Genomic DNA, 15829 nt, shown 5'->3' with positions numbered 1-15829 from the left:
ATGATGTTGGGTGTGTGGTCCCTGCTTCTTCTCTGGGGTCTAATGACTCCATGCCAGGGACTGCTTGAGACAGTGGGCACCCTCGCTCGGATCGACAAGGATGAGCTCGGCAAAGGTGAGTCAGAGGTGGGCAGTTTGTGAAGGGGTTGGCTGGAATAGATAGAACTTCAAGAAGTTCATGGAAAATGGAATCATAAGCAAAGGGAATCATCCTCCCACCTCCACAGAGAAGTCCCTTTCATTTTGTTCTTCTCACAGGCCTCACAGAGGTAGGCCAGGGGTGCACCCAGGTGAGGGGGGTGTTGCCTTCTCCCTCTTAATCATGCCTCTCTGGTTCTGCTCTTCCTTCAGTGTTTCAGGGCAGCTGCAACCCAGTGTGACTGCTGTGTGACTTTGGACAAGTCCCTGCCCCTCTCTGGGACTCAGTTTCCCCATCTGTAATATGAAGGGATTGTCATTGCAGTTCATTTTTTTTATTCAAACACTTTTTGAGTATCTTCCATGTCTCAGCCAGTGGGTGGCCGCCTGCCCTGCAGAACAGACTCTGTGGGTTCCACTGTTTGAATGTGACCTCTGGGTCAGTTCCATTAAAAATGGGGCCTCACCGAGACTCAGAGGAACAGAGAAACTGCCACAGTCCACCTTCATATCTCCGCCCTCTCTGCAGCCATCCAGAACTCGCTGGTCGGGGGGCCCATTCTGCAGAATGTGCTGGGGACGGTCACATCTGTGAACCACGGCATCCTGGGCTCAGGAGGGCTGCTCGGAGGAGGCGGCCTGCTGAGCAATGGAGGGGTTTTTGGCGTCGTTGGGAAGCTTTCTGGGTGAGTTCCTGCGGTGGGGTCTCTTTGCTACAATGACTAAATAAAGGATTGACAATTCTAACTTGTTAGCAGGCAGTGGAGGGATCAGGGTGGATGGGGAAGGGGTCGGGGCTTGACAGGGAATCTCAGGATCTGGGTTTGAAGATATCAAGTTCACTGTGTGCCTGGCAAGACAACAATAGAGTGTGCCAATGTGGTTGAGTTTCAGGTCTGGGGTCAGTTCCAGACCTGGGGCAAGTTGCTTAGTCTCTCTGGGCACCATCCCTCACCTCCAGAGTGTCTCTGCTCAAAAGAGCCCTATCCTGCCTAATCCCTTTGTATCCCCTTCCCTGCCTCAAGTTTTCTGGGGTTTGCTTGTGTAAGCCTAAGTGGGGGGTGGGGAGAAATGATCAAGGCAGAGGCTGAACTGGGACTAAGGCCATAGGAGAAGATGACGATGGTGTGGGTTTTACTGAGCTCCTGCCTGACCAGCTGCTGTACCTGCATCATCTGAGGTTGTCTTTGCAACAAACAGCCCTGTAATTGGGTACTAGCATCAGCCCACTTTACAGATGAGGAAGCTGAGACCCAGAGAGGTGAAGTAACTGACCCATGACCCACACTTAGTTCTGTGGGTTAGAGGCGGTAAGGGTGTGTGTGTGTGTGTGTGTGTGTATGCACACTCTAGACAACCTGGGCCTTATTTGGTCTGGGAGTGGCTGCACTGAAGACTCTGCCCTTGACCTCCACTCCAGGCTGAAGATCGAGGAGCTCACACTGCCCAAGGTGTCTCTGAGGCTCTTGCCGGGGTTCGGGGTGCAGCTGAACCTGCACACCAAGGTGGGCCTGCATGGCTCCGGGTGAGTTGCTCTGATAACCTCACTGTCTTGCTCCCCACCCACTCGCCTGCCACACTGGGGACCGTTACTCTACTGTCCTCACGCCAACTCACTGTTGTCCCACTCATATAATTTTTCCTCAGAGACTCCCCCCTCCCCTAGGACTCCGTCCCACTACTGCCCCTTCAAGGTCTCTACCCATTGCTCCTCCAGGGACTTCTATCCTACTGTCCCACAGAGGAGGTGGGGAAGAGGCGCAGGGATTTGCATAATGGGTGGTGAGGCTGAGGGGACTAGGGCTGGGAGGACTGGGAGCTGCTCCAGGGGAGGGCGGCAGGGCCAGGTCCTGGAGGCGGGGCCCGGGGTCTGGCCACGCCCTCAGTATCCGCTCTTGCAGCCCCCTGGGGGGCCTTCTGCAGTTGGAGGTGGAGGTGAACGTGTCGTCGCGGGTGGGGCTGGGAGTGAGTTCGCGAGGCACGCCCATTCTCGTCCTCAAGAGCTGCAGCACGCTCCTGGGCCACATCAGCCTGCTGTCGGGGTGAGTAGCAGGCTGGAACCTGTGCTCTGCGCTCCGGACTCACTCTGTTTCATCAGGCCCGTGTACCTGGGGTGTCTCCTAGAATCTCCACGAACCTACACCACCCTGCCCAGGTCCCTAAAGACAAGGTCTCTAGATCCACTTCGAGTCTGTGCCACTCACCCTCAGGCACCTCCCTTTTCTGACACATCAGACCGCTCAGCTCTGCCCCTGACTCGCTGTGTGAAGCCTTCTCCATTTGAGTCTGAGTGCCCCATCTGTTTAATGAGGGCCTGGATTTGATGTTGGGGAGTTGCTCTGCATCAGGACCCACCACCCTTCCATATATTTCTGTTGAGTCTGAGTCAGGGGTGGAGTCGGAATCAGGAATGGAGATGGGGCTAGTCTGGCTGGAGAGACAGGTCCAAGACTGTCCCCCTGCATTCATTGTACACCCACCTCCAGTCCCACCTGCCCCTTCTCTTGCCGTACACCATACATCTCCCCATTAGTATCTACACTCCAGATGGAGTGTCCTATACTGTCCATCACCCCAGTCTTTGCTGGGTTGGCCCTGGGCAATAAGAGGTAATCAGATGGCTTGTTATTGGTTCCTAAGAACAGAGTGAGCCAGGTTAAATATTCCTGTTGCTGGTGAGTTCAGGAGCACCTTACTAAGCCGGTGTCAGATCAAGTCTCCGGGCTCCTTAAATTCCAGTAGCTGCATTCTACTCCGCTGTGCTGGAGAGAGCAGAGACCAAGGTGGTATTGGTACTCAGTATTAGTGATCATGTGTTTGCTGCCAAACCCTGTACTCCATGATCTCAAACACATGTGACCCATCCTCAGACCACCCCCTCATTCACTGATTCATTCCTTCAACAAATAATTATTGAGCTTTTACTCCAAGCCAGGTGCTATCTAGGCACATATGTCACTTGTTAATAAATGTTGGGGGAGACAAGGGGAAAAGACTTGTTGAGCACAGATTGAATGTATAATGACCAAGCTCCATTTAATATCTGCAGCAACAACTCTGAGATGAGCATTGTGCAGATAGGGAAACTGAAGCCAGTTGGGGAAGGAACTCCCAAGGCCATGGCCACATTTAAACCCAAAGCCCCAGTTAGTCTCCACCAAGAGAGGAGATGGGAGAAATGCAGAGCCTCCAGCATCCACCCTTCCCTGTCCTCTATCATCCGGGTTGGTGCTGCCTCCCCCACAGTAATGCCCCCTTCACACCTCTCTCTGTCCAGGCTGCTGCCTGCTCCACTCTTTGGGATCGTGGAACAGACAGTCTTCAAAATGCTGCCGGGACTGGTGAGTGTGGGCCCGACCTCCTGCCCCCCACAAGCAGGCCAAGTCTGCTCTCCTCCCCCTGGGCTGTTCTCCACACTACCCCCTACAACCTGATGTAAAACCGGATTAGGCTGCATTTCCTTTTCACACCCCTGGGTAACCCCATCCTGACCTGCCCATCAGTCCCCTGGGCTGCCACCTTTGTGTCTACCGCTGGGCCTGGTCCCTAGGCCTCTGAGTCCTGAATTTAAGCTCCAGAAGGACTGGGTCCCAAATTCAAGTCCCTCCCCACCCCCTTGTTTTATTTGTAAGGATCCCTGGTGGCACAGTGGTTAAAGCACCCAGCTGCTAATAAAAAGGCTGCTCTGTGGGAAAGAGAGGTGGCAGTTAACTTCCATGAAGTTTCACAGCCTTGGGAATCCCATATAGCTGTTCTACTTAGAATTTGGTTTATTTCTATTTTTGCCACTTGTATTGATTTGAATTTTTCTTGAAATTAGCTTGAAATGAACTCCTTTTAAAGTGATTCACGGAGTCTTGGTGTGGCGTTGTGGGTTAATGCACTGGACTGCAAAGTCAGTTTGAACTGCATGGTCGGCAGTTCAAGCTCACCAGCTGCTCCTTGGAAATCCTGTTCAGGGTCACTATGGGTCGGCGCCAACTCGACGGCACTTGACAACAACAACAAAGTGATTCACTTAACATCTAGAAAATCATATATGATGTGTATATTAACCAAAAACCAAATCCAACTCATAGTTGTGTATTCAGAGCCTATAAAACTGAATAGAACTGCTCCATAGGTATGGTGCCATAGGATCAGCACTGGACTGTGAACCACAAGATCAGTGGTTCAAACCCACCAGCAACTCCTTTGAAACCCTTTACAGGGTCTCTATGAGTCCAAAATGACTCCATGGCACTTAATAACAGGGTTTTTGAGGCTGTAAATCTTCACGGGAACAGCCAGACTGATCTTTCTCCTGTGGAGTGGCTGGTAGGTTCAAGCTACCAACCGTTTGGTTAGCAGCTCAATAGTGTAGTGGTTATGAATCGGGCTGCTAACCTCAAGGTCAACAGTTTGAAACTACCAGCCGTTCTGTGGGAGAAAGATGAGGCTTTCTGTTCTTGTAAAGATTTACAGTCTCGGAAACCCTGTACCGGGTCGCTATGAGTCGGAATCGACTCCACGGCACACCACCACCATTAATGAATCCTGGTGTGGTGCTGCAGGATAAGCACTCAACTGCCATGTCGATTTGAACCAGACTGTTGTTGTTGTGTGCCGTGGAGTCGGTTCCGACTCATAGCGACCCGGTACAGGGTTTCCGAGGCTGTAAATCTTTACAGGAACAGAAAGCCTTATCTTTCTCCCGCTGAGCAGCTGCTGACCTTAAGGTTCACAGCCCGATTTGTAATCACTATGCTACCAGAGCTCCTTGAACCATACTGTAGGTATTTCAAATCCTCCGGCCAGTCCTTGGAAATACTATACAGGATCTCATGAGTTGGAACCAACTCGACGGCAGTTAACAGCCACAGTAATTAGTTAAGCCTTCAGAAATTAATTATAATTAAACCAAACTTTACAAAAGTTGGCCTAGCTTAGCCCTGCTTTTGATGAGGCTGGAGTGGGCAGGGCTTTTCTGGAGCCACACAGCTTGCAGGGGGCATCACACTGGGCTCCCTCACCCCCCTTGGTCCTTGGGAAGAACTTCTGCTGTGAGGCTGGCAGGGATGGAGAGAGGGTTGGCAGAACCTCCTGGGACTTGAAGGCATTTAGTAGAAGTGGGAAGCTCCCAGCAGGGGCCTCTGCCCAAACACTCAGGTGACTTTCAACAAAGGGGTGTGAGTGTGTTCAAACCACAGCTCTTAACTCCTCGGGTCCTTGGGAAAATTGGCTGGAAGACGGTTTTTGTGTGGCCTGAAAGAGGTTTTAAAATAAGAGTTCACTGCCAACATTTAGAGATTGCAGATTTTTCTTAACAATCTGGATCTTTGGCTTCTCTTGTGCAATTAAGCGGATTCAGCCACCTTGGAGCCTTCTTCCTGCAGGTCATACACAGGTGGCGCCAAGGGGGGTTGCTGCCTCTGGCCAGCACAGCATCTCTGGCCTTCTTCTCTCAACTTTGTAATGTGCTTGACTCCAGAGACCCTGGTTTGGGGTTCTAAAAGTCCTCCTGTTTCTGGCAAACAGCTGTATGACTTGAGCAAGTTGCCTATCTTCTCAGGGTCTGTGTCTGGATTCTGGTGGACTGTGGAATTGACTCTGTGATCCCCATACGCATGGAACTGGAAGTTGGTTCCCTGGTTCTCCTGGCAAAGAGGTTTTCTGTGAACACACAGTGGTGTGGGTGGGGGAATCTACAGAGCCAGGTGAGGAGTTGTCTACTGGGGCTCCTGAATTCTAGGAGTTTCAGGGAACCCTAGGGCTCTGGACTCCCCATGCCCACCTGGCAGGAGGGGCCTGAGACCTCAGAGGGAACCTTAGCCCCCTCTGAGAGACAGCCTTGTCCTTATACCCTAGATAGCCTCTGAAACGTGTCAGCCCCTAGTATTATTTTTTGGTTTCCTGATGGGGCTCATGCAACCAAGGGAAGCAGGACTTGGGGGCCCTGGCCCTATGTACCCGTCACTCTGTCTTCTGAGATTTCAAGCCAAAGCTTGCACTCCTGCTCCTCCCTTGCCTCATACCTTGCCCCTCACTAGTGTTCACATTCCACATTGCCTTGGTTGGTCCCTGGGACCACATACCAAATCATTGAAAGGACATGCAGCTGCCCGCTGTGCCAAGCTGGGGTTCACTTTTGTTTCTCTTGCCATGTCTGTCTTCTCCGACATAGCTCTGCCCCGTGGTGGACAGCGTGCTTGGCGTGGTGAATGAGCTTCTGAGTTGTGCGCTGAGTAAGTTGAGACCCAACCCTTTTTTCTGTACCCCATTCCCTTCCCCTCCCTCCCATTGCCAAGGGGGTGGGGATCCCAAAGGAAGTGGAAAAGGGCAGAACTCTGGCACTGTCTCTTCCTTCTCACGCTGATGAGGGTGCCAATTTGAGAAGGTCTAATGGTGGAACCCTGAGTTGAGGTCAGTGCTCCGGGCCAGCATTTACTGAGCACCTGCAGTGTATCTGTCGCGGATTACTGACGTCTTCACTGAATAGGCAAGATGACTGAGGCCTGTAGAGCTGGAGCGGAAAGACACAGCAGGCCTCAGTCTCCCTGTGCCCTGTGGACACTCAGATGTAGTTCATGTTCACCAGAGGACTCTGGAAAGGTTAGGAAGGCACAGTGGAGTAAGGATAGGGGATTTGGTGCTACTATGTCACTGTCTGTGGTGTCACAGTAGACAGGCAGGGCAGCAACATGGTTACTGGCTCCAGCTCTGAAGGACAGGCAGACCTAGGTTTGAATCCCAGCTTTGTCCCTCTGGTTTGGATGGCCCTGGTTGGTGAATTCCTTTGCTTGAGCCTCACTTTTCTTATCTGTAAAATGGAATGACAATGGCATGAAATATTTAAGTGGATCCTTACTTAGCACAGTGCTGGGCATTTTGATAACTGGAAATAGATGCTATTCCTTTAAATGTGATTTGCTATTATCATGGATTCTTTCTCTTATCCCTTCCCCTACTGCTGCCCCATGCAGGCCTGGTGCCGCTTGGGGCTCTTGGGTCCGTGGAATTCTCTCTGGCTACACTGCCTCTCATCTCCAACCAGTACATAGAGCTGGATATTAATGTGAGTGTCTGTGGAGACTTTGCCTGAAGCTGGGGAGGAGGGGGCACACAAGGGATGCTAGGTCTTGGCTTGGTGGGTGAGCAGCCCTGAGACCTTCCCATATCCTGTCTCCTGCACGTGCAGCCCATCATAAAGAGCGCAGCTGGTGATATCATTGACTTCCCCAAGCCCCCCGCGCCCGTCAAGGTCCCCCCCAAGGAGGACCACACATCCCAGGTGACCGTGCCACTGTACCTCTTCAACACTGTGTTTGGGCTCCTGCAGACCAATGGTGCCCTCAACATAGACATCACCAGTAAGCAGGTGAGTGCGGCAGCAGGGGGCGCTGGAATGGGGACAGTGGGTGACAACTGAGTGTTGGCTGAATGTCTGGGAATCCTCTGACCAGGAGCAAGTATGTCTGTGTGCTTTTTCTGGGAGTGCAGGTCTGTTCTGAGAAGTTGACATGTGTAGTTTTTGGGTTCAAGGACTGGCCAGGTGGCAGAATGAGGTGAACCAGGGGAACCTGTGTCCCATCTCATGTGTGGCTGCCACTTGATGGGAGGAGGTACTGGATCAGTGTGACCACATTTTCTAACTCTTTAGCCAGAAATTAGCAAGTTTATGTGAGATTTCCAGATTTATAAGTATTGGAAGCAAATCTTTAGTTTTGGAAAATACTGTCTGGCTAAAAGGCAAAATTGCCTGGGATCAAATTTGGTCCTTGGGCCTTCAGCTTGGGAGCTCTGGTCGAGAGATTAAAAGACTCCTGGTTAAAAGGTTACCTGATGTATGACCCTGGGCATAAGACTTAGTATTTCCACCTGTCAAATGAGGTAATCATAGTATCCACTTCTTTGAGCTGTTGTAAAGGTGAAGTGAGCAGGGGCATGAAAAGCCCTTAGCATGTGCCTGTCATATAGTGAGCAATCATTGATTGATGGCCGGTAGAATGAACTTGGGTGTTTGCAGGGACATGTGTATAATTGGTATTGTGTGTGGACAGAACTACTCTGTGTGTGAGTGACGAGAGATTCCTGTCCTATTGCTGTGTTCATACCTCCTCCCATTTGATTTTGGGTCCAGGTTCCCAACAATGTCCCATTGACAACCACAGACCTGGCAGCTTTGGTCCCTGAGGTGAGTGACCCTCTCATGTTTGAGAGGTATAGGCTTTGATCAGGGCAAATCTGATGATCCTGAATGCAACTCCACAGTCTCTTAATACAGCTCTTCAAGCAGCCTGTGTTTAAATTGTTGATTACAAATTCACACTAAAGTGTGCGTGACTGATGCATGGTTTTTCTTGATAGCAGATTTGCTTGGAGAGGCAAAACCAGGGTTTGGCAGACCTCTCCTTCAGCTGCCTTATTTTATCATGGTCTTGGTTTTCTCTGTCCCAGAGATATGACCCACCCAGGTACTGGCCTTAGGAAAGGAAAAGAAGGGAGAAGAGTCAGGGAGATTTGACTGGTAGGCATCGATCGTTATAAGCCAACAGGGCCTGGCCCCAGCTCTCTTATCTGTTCAACTGGAGTTGGACTAGCCACTTTCCAGCTGTGAGAACCTAAGTTCATATCGAAGATGAAATGATTACTACAAGCTCCTTGTGAGACAACAGATTCTAATAAAGGTCGGGGAGAAGCCCAGAGGGCCTGAGCTTCCACTGGAATGGGTGGAGGGGACAGCAGGGTTTAGGGAAGCAGAAGACAAGTGCTATACGTCTTTGGAGGCGGTGACTCATAGCAGCCATGGTGGGGTGTGCTTGGGGCCTCAGATTCTTGGGAGTCCCTAGTCAAAGGCACTCACGGTAAGCCACACACAAGGGCTGATTGAGGTTCAGACATTGAGCAGGGTATGACATAGCAGAGGAATTTTAGGGGAGGCAGAAAAGGAAGGGCAGGGATATGTGGATGCAACAACTGGGGCCTTGTCATTGGAGGCTGAAGCTTTTTTTCTCCACTCACTGCCCTCCAAGCACCAGAACCTCAGCGCTTGGTTCTGTGGCTCCCAATTCTGCAGACGCATGAGGACGAAGTAGGTGATTTTGTCTTTATGATACTGCAACTCTGAGAGCCTGGGCTTGTCCCCTAAATTTCATCATACAAGCGTCCTGAGGGTGGCGATTCTATGTCTCAGAATTTCCTAATCTTATAATTCATTCTGTCAATTAGCTAATATTTATCAAGCACCTACTGAGGCTCAGGACCTGCACTAGGTGCTGAGGATGCAGAAGGGGAAAAGGCGAGACGTATACAAAAAGCCCCTGTGTTTAGGAACTGCCATTCTGAGTGGCGATAATCACCAAACAGATAAGTTAGTAGACTATGAACAGTGACAGGAAGTGGGGGAGAGAGTGGTGAAGGGAGATTAGGAGTGTGAGGGTGGTGTCAAGACCTCACTGAGGAGGGGGCATTGAGACAGAGACCTAGAGTCATGTGGTATCTGAGAGTGAGCATTCCAGATAGTGGGAATAGCAAGTGCAAAGGCCCTGAGGTGGGAGTTGCCAGGTAGGCTAGGGGAATGGTGAGCAAGGTGGCCAGTGAGGCCAGAGAAGAGAAGAAGAGGACAGTGGAGGTAGGTGAGGTTTGAGAAGAGGGCAGTGACAGGTCCCATAGGACCTCAAAGGCCTGGGTGAGGACTTTGACCCTGAGACAGAGGGTTAGGATACAGTGCTTCTGTGGATTGGTGTCTCCCCACCAGAGCAGAGCGACAGGCTTCTGGGGTTCAGGGTGTCACGTTAGTGACATGGGACTGCTGACTGCCTGAGCCATCCTATGCTCTGCCCTGCCTCTCTCCAGGCGCTGGGGAAGTTGCCACCAGGCCAGCAGCTCATGCTGTCACTGCGGGTGAAGGAAGTACCCTCCGTCATCCTGCAGAACAAGAAGGCCACAGTCTCCATCCCAGCTGACATCTACGTGCTATCTTATGTCCCTAAAGGGACTCCGGAAGCTCTCTTTGAGCTGAATGGGGTGAGTGGCTGACAGATGGGCCTAGAGTTGGGGCTGACCCACCTCAGGCTGCTAGGGCCATTCCTCTCAACTTTAGGAGGGGTAGTCCCACATTGTATAGCATAGGAAGGGCCCCTTGTCCTCAGCTGGGCTGCCTAGAGTCCCATGTACTCCCTTACCTCATACCCAACTGACATGAGGCCTGTCCACTCTGCACCCTTGGACTCTTGGGAATTGTTCTCCAGTCCCTCTGTGCTCAGTTCTCTCTTAGACAGTCCTCAGGTTCCTTCCACCCCACCCTCCAATAGTTTTCCCAAACACATGGACAGAGGCAGGTCCTTCTCCTGCTCTCCCTCTGTCCTGGCTTCCAGTCACCAAGCTCTTGACTCTGACAATCACTGCCCGGCTGCCCCATCTTTGGCCTTCCCATCTACACCCTAGCCTCTGCTAGTCGAGGTTGTGCAGATCCTACCTCCCTGCCTTTGTCTATTCGGAGTTCTCCCCTATCTCCCTGCCTTTATCTGTTCAGAGCACCATTTCCCCGCTTCCCTGGATAACTCCTCATCTTTCAAGATTCCGGTTCTCCTGTCCCTCTGCCTCCACTAAGGGCTTAACTGAGTGCTTCCTCCAAGCTCCACAGCCCCAAGATTTACTTGGATACAACAGTTGCCCTCACATTTTATGCTGTTTCTTGAACACCAGGAACTTTACATGACCTCCCCAGTGTCCAGTGCAAAACATAATACACAGTAGGGCCTCAGAAAGGGTGAGGGAGGGGCTGGATGATGGACATTCACTGTCGGCCACTCTTTGCAAGGCGGACATGTCCTTTTGCCTCATTATGCTGAATTTCACGGTAACCTGACCATTTTTTTCCATGCAGGTTATTACTCTGAATGCCCAGCTCACTCCCTCAGCTACCAAGCTGCACATCTCCCTGTCTCTGGAGCGGTAATGTGGGCCCTGGACCTCATCTTTAGGAACAAGAATTAGGGACTGGCAGGACTCATCTCCCAATGATTCAGCAATACTTAGATTCCATGTGTTTCATCACCATCAGCTTTGCCTTCATGACCTGTCTGGGAGAGGACCATGTTAGCCTATTTTACAGATGAGGCATCTGGGGCTCAGTGCTGGCTTCTTCCACTACAACCCCTTGTTACTCAAAATTTGGACCTGGAAGATGAACCAGACAGGAATAGAGTCCAGACTCCTGGATTATTAACCCCAGAGCTAACTGGCCTGGAATATTCTAAAATCCTTTGTTAATCTTGTGACTTGTTCTTTCTCTGATCTCCCTTCCCATCACCATGATAATTGTTGTTGTCTTCGTTGTTAAGTGCTGACAAGTCAGTTCTGACTCATAGTGATCTTGTATAGAGTTTTCGAGGAGTGACTGGTGGGTTAGAACAGCTGACCTTGAGGTTCAAACTGACTTACGGTCCAGTACATATCCTGCAACACCACACTAGGACTCCACAATAATAATTAGGCATTATGTTAATAGTAATATGAGATGGTGGTAGTGGTGTGCCATGGAGTCGATTCCGATGCATAGTGATCCTGCACAGGGTTTCCAAGGCTGTAAATCTTTACAGGAGCTGAAAGCCTTATCTTTTTCCTACGGAACAGCTGGTAGTTTTCAACTGTTGACCTTGAGGTTAGCAGTCCAACTCGTAACCACCAGTCTACCAGAGCTCCTTAGTAATATGAGGAGGACTTCAAAAATTTTGTGGGAAAATTCCTTTATCTTTTCATTCCATTTTCCATGAACTTTTTGAAGCTCCCTAGTAACCGAGGCGATGAGGCCAATAGCAATTCTTCCTTCCATCTACATGGCACTTTACAGTTTTCCAAGTATGCTGTAGACCCTGGCTCATTTACCAGGCTGTCTGTGGCATCCAGCAGATCCAGTGCTCCCACCATGGCCTGGTATCCTGGATGCAAGGGCTTTCCCAAGCGTCTCTGGGATCTGCTGGTCTTGAGCCATCAGCACCCAGTGCTTACCTGACCCCATGCCAGTGTTCCCCAGGCTCCTTGGGCTTTTTCTGCTCCCCATTTGGTTCCACTGTTACCCAATCTCTACTCTTGGACAGAGGCCCCTGCCCTCCGCTGGGGATAATCTCCTTCTTCTTGGGAACAGACAGTTCTGGCCTCAGTCCTTCAGGAGGTGAACACCTATGTCCAACTCTGGTCCAGTCCTGGACCTGCACTAGGGCCAGCTGTAATCCCCTGGGTGAGGACTTTCTTTATTGAGTGCCTGCTGTATGCAGGATGCTCTGTGTCCAGTCTGGGGGAAGATGGCTCAGAGAGGTTCAGTCACTGGCCTAGGGTCAGACAGCAGGGAGTCAGACTGTGGAGTCGCAGGGAGGTTAGATGCCTCCAGATCCATTTTATAGGTGGGAAAAATGAGTCTTTGAGTTGAGGCTGGTTGGAGGCAGAGTTGGGCTTATTTCCTAGTGCCTGTGAGCTATGGTTGGGGCATGTTGAGGGTGGAGTTTGTGAGGGAACAGGGAAATTCTTAACAGGTGGTGGTAGGAACCAGGACTCTGAACATCTCTCTTCTTTCCATTAGGCTTAATGTCAAGCTGGCCTCCTCGTTTGCCCATGCCTTTGATGTAAGTCCCTGGGAGGGTGCTCAGGTGGGGTGAACTGTGGTTCATATAGTGGAGTTGGCCTGAGTTTGGACTCAGCCCGAACAAGCCTAGAGTGGACAAATATCAGGGCAGGTCTGTGTGGTTGTGTAAAACAGTGAGCATTGAAGAAAGAGAATCTCACCAAGGTTTTAGAAGTTCACCAAGCTATAAACATCTAGAACCTCAAAAGTCCAAATTTCTGAAACTTTATACAAGTAACAAGTTTTCCAAATTCAGAAATCTCTTAAATTTCAGAGCCTGACAAAGGCCTGAGGTTCTTGTTTCTCTCACAGTTCTGAAGTTCAGGTTCTAGAACATTCTAAGGGTCTCTAAAATGACTGAGTTCGAAGGCCAAATGTCACAGGGTTCTATGAGAGATGGGCACATCATCTCTCTTTGTCAGATACTGTTCCATTTCAGGCCCTGGAGACCCTTCCTTCCTCTAGGAAGGAACCTTTTCCATGTGTGTGTGACCAAGGCTGATATTGGCATAAATCAATGAGTCATCTTTGGGGTGATGGGTGGACAGCCACCTGGAGCTATGTCCTCAGATTTAGGACAGGGTGGGGGAGCTGGACCTCTGGAATGGGGTAAACTGCTCCCTATGAAGTCCTCCATGTGCACTATTGCAGGCATCCCGCTTAGAAGAATGGCTCAGTGATGTTATTCGGGCTGCATACGTGCCGAAGCTCAATGGTATGGATAAAGCTTTCCTGTATTCTGAATTTGGGATTGCTTAATTTATTCCCTCTCTTCATTGTTCTGGAGTCCTGAAGTGGTGCTATAGGATAAATACTAGACTGCTAACTGCAAGGTCAGTGGTTCAAACTCATCAGCCACTCCTCAGAAACTCTATACTGGATCACTATGAGTGGGAACCAACTCGATAACATTTATCAACAATAACTTCATTGTTCTGATAGAGACACTGAAGCTAGAGAGGGATTTGCCCTCCTCACTGCAATTGCTAAGATACTTAAACCATGGCAACAATGGTTTCTTTCAAACAACATTTTTAGTACCTACATCATGCTGGACTGTAGGTTTTGAGATGGGTCGAACTTGGATCCTGTCCTCAAACTCACATCCAGTGGGAAATAGTTATATGAACAAACGATTGGACTATAGGTGAGCAAGAATGCACAAGGGGCTGAGGAAGCCTCAAGTAAGCTTTGCTGAGGGGAGCCAGTGATGGCAATGGTGGGGCATTTTTGTTTGGGAATTATGAATCAGAGTTTTCCAATAGGTAACTGAGTCCCCAAACAGAAATAGTTGACGTGAGGAAAGTGGTAGTAACAAATCACCAGGCCCCACTTTGAGTCCCCATACACATTTGCTTTCAACCATTCCCTCTTCACAGTGGATCTGGATGTTGGAATCCCCCTGCCTAAGGTCCTTAATGTCAATTTCGCCAATGCAGTCCTGGAAATCATAGAGGTGAGTTCCAGATGTGGCCTTTGGTTTGCTTACAAAGGGCTCTGCTTGAAATCCATGAGCGAAAGTCTGTCTCATCTTCTGATGGGCACCTGCTAGAAATGTACAAAGTACTTAAATTGGGAATGGCAAACACATGGTATGTGTGCTCTCACGTCTTCCTTGCCCATGGCAGACATTACCAATTAATTACAGAGTTTTTTCTGATTGAATTCAGACACATATGCTCTGGTCTATAAGGATAGAATCTCAGATTCTCATAGAATCCCAATTACCTCTTTCTAGAGGTGGCAAATACACAGACTGTCTTTGCTTTATCTTGTGCCTGTGGCAGACATGACTAATCTATCATGACACTTTGTCTTGCTCAGTATAACTATGACAACTATGAGTCTTGGTACGGCTCTGGGAGGTAGGTAATTTTTCAGACAAAGACTAAGTTTAATGGAAGTCAGATTAATGGCCCAAGTCACACAGTAAATTAGCAGCAGAAATAGAATTTGAATTTGAGTCTCCATGAGCCTGAACCGACTTGATGGCACACAACAACCATAAGTCTTAAAGTCAACTTGCCCTATAGCAGGTATCATTTATTCATCCATCCATCCATCCATCCATCCATCCATCCATCCATCCATCTATCCATCCATCCACTCATCCATGCATCCATTTACTAGACATTTAATGAGTACTTTCTGGATTTCAGATATAGTGGTCACCACAGGGTGGGGTTGGGAGTGCGGATGGGACAGAGCTGACTGCTGGGATAGGATGTGACAGAGGTGTTGAGCACAAGGACTCATTGAATAAAACAGGGAACTCTTGCTCCTTGCAGAATGCCATTGTGCTGACTGTGAAGTCCTGAGTCTGAGAGGTGGCCACCAGCCCTCCCTGTTGATGTCCAGAATCCTGCCCACTGCCCACTCTGCCTCCATTTCCCTTCCAGTCTCTAATCCATGTTGGTGACAGCATCCGCATCCCCTCTCCACCAGGCCTACCCAGGAACTCTGACCCTGCGACTCTGCACCCATCTGGGTGGGGACTGCAGGTCTAGTTATAGAATTTTGCCTCCTAGAGCCTCAGTGACAAGTCTTGAGTTATCAATAAACTGCTTCCCTATCTCAGTACCTCCTGGCTGGTTTCTTCCCCAGTCATACAGGGGCTGCCTGGGTCTCTGTCTTCACTGCCCTCCTCAGCATCAGGTAGGAGCAATTGGGAATAAGGGGATGTAAGCCTTCTAATCATTGTAGCTTTGAGTCCCACACTTACCTGAGCAACCTCTGTGTCCTGTCTTGTGTTTATCTCCTCCCTTCCTTGATCTTTCTTTCTCTTTCTCCACTTCTCTAAGTCTATCTTTCACTCCATCTCTCTGAATCTGTGTCTCTTTGTCTGTGTCTTTGAGATTCTTCTCAGAAGTGAGATCCGAGTGGAATTTTGAAGGATGAATAGGAGAAAAGGCACTGGCATCCCAGGATGCAAGGATGAATGAGACTGGTCTGCTGTGGGAGGATCCCCACTGGTTCTACATCAGATTTGTACAGCCCTCAGGAGAGACCTTAGAGCAAAGCTGGACCAAATGGTAGTGCAGATGGGGCCTCACAGCAGCAGAATTAGGATGGTAATCTGGGGGTCTTACA

General features: G+C 49.8%; 1 protein-coding gene across 1 annotated transcript; it reads left to right on the top strand.

Annotated features, from left to right (window-relative positions):
- BPIFB3 (BPI fold containing family B, member 3) lies at positions 1–15057 on the top strand. Its single transcript, XM_006860766.1, has 15 exons — positions 1–115; positions 668–824; positions 1559–1663; positions 2040–2180; positions 3416–3479; positions 6302–6362; positions 7101–7192; positions 7316–7495; positions 8258–8311; positions 9973–10143; positions 11006–11073; positions 12698–12740; positions 13391–13454; positions 14119–14195; positions 15028–15057. Exons 1-15 carry the CDS (start codon positions 1–3, stop codon positions 15055–15057), a joined length of 1422 nt encoding a protein of 473 aa, XP_006860828.1.
- The last annotated feature ends 772 nt before the right edge of the window (positions 15058–15829 follow it).

This window comes from Chrysochloris asiatica, unplaced genomic scaffold (genome assembly GCF_000296735.1).
Source record: "Chrysochloris asiatica unplaced genomic scaffold, ChrAsi1.0 scaffold00039, whole genome shotgun sequence".
Classification (NCBI taxonomy): domain Eukaryota; kingdom Metazoa; phylum Chordata; class Mammalia; order Afrosoricida; family Chrysochloridae; genus Chrysochloris; species Chrysochloris asiatica.
The sequence above is the reverse complement of the archived record's forward strand: the minus strand, read 5'-3'. Positions and strand labels throughout refer to the sequence as shown.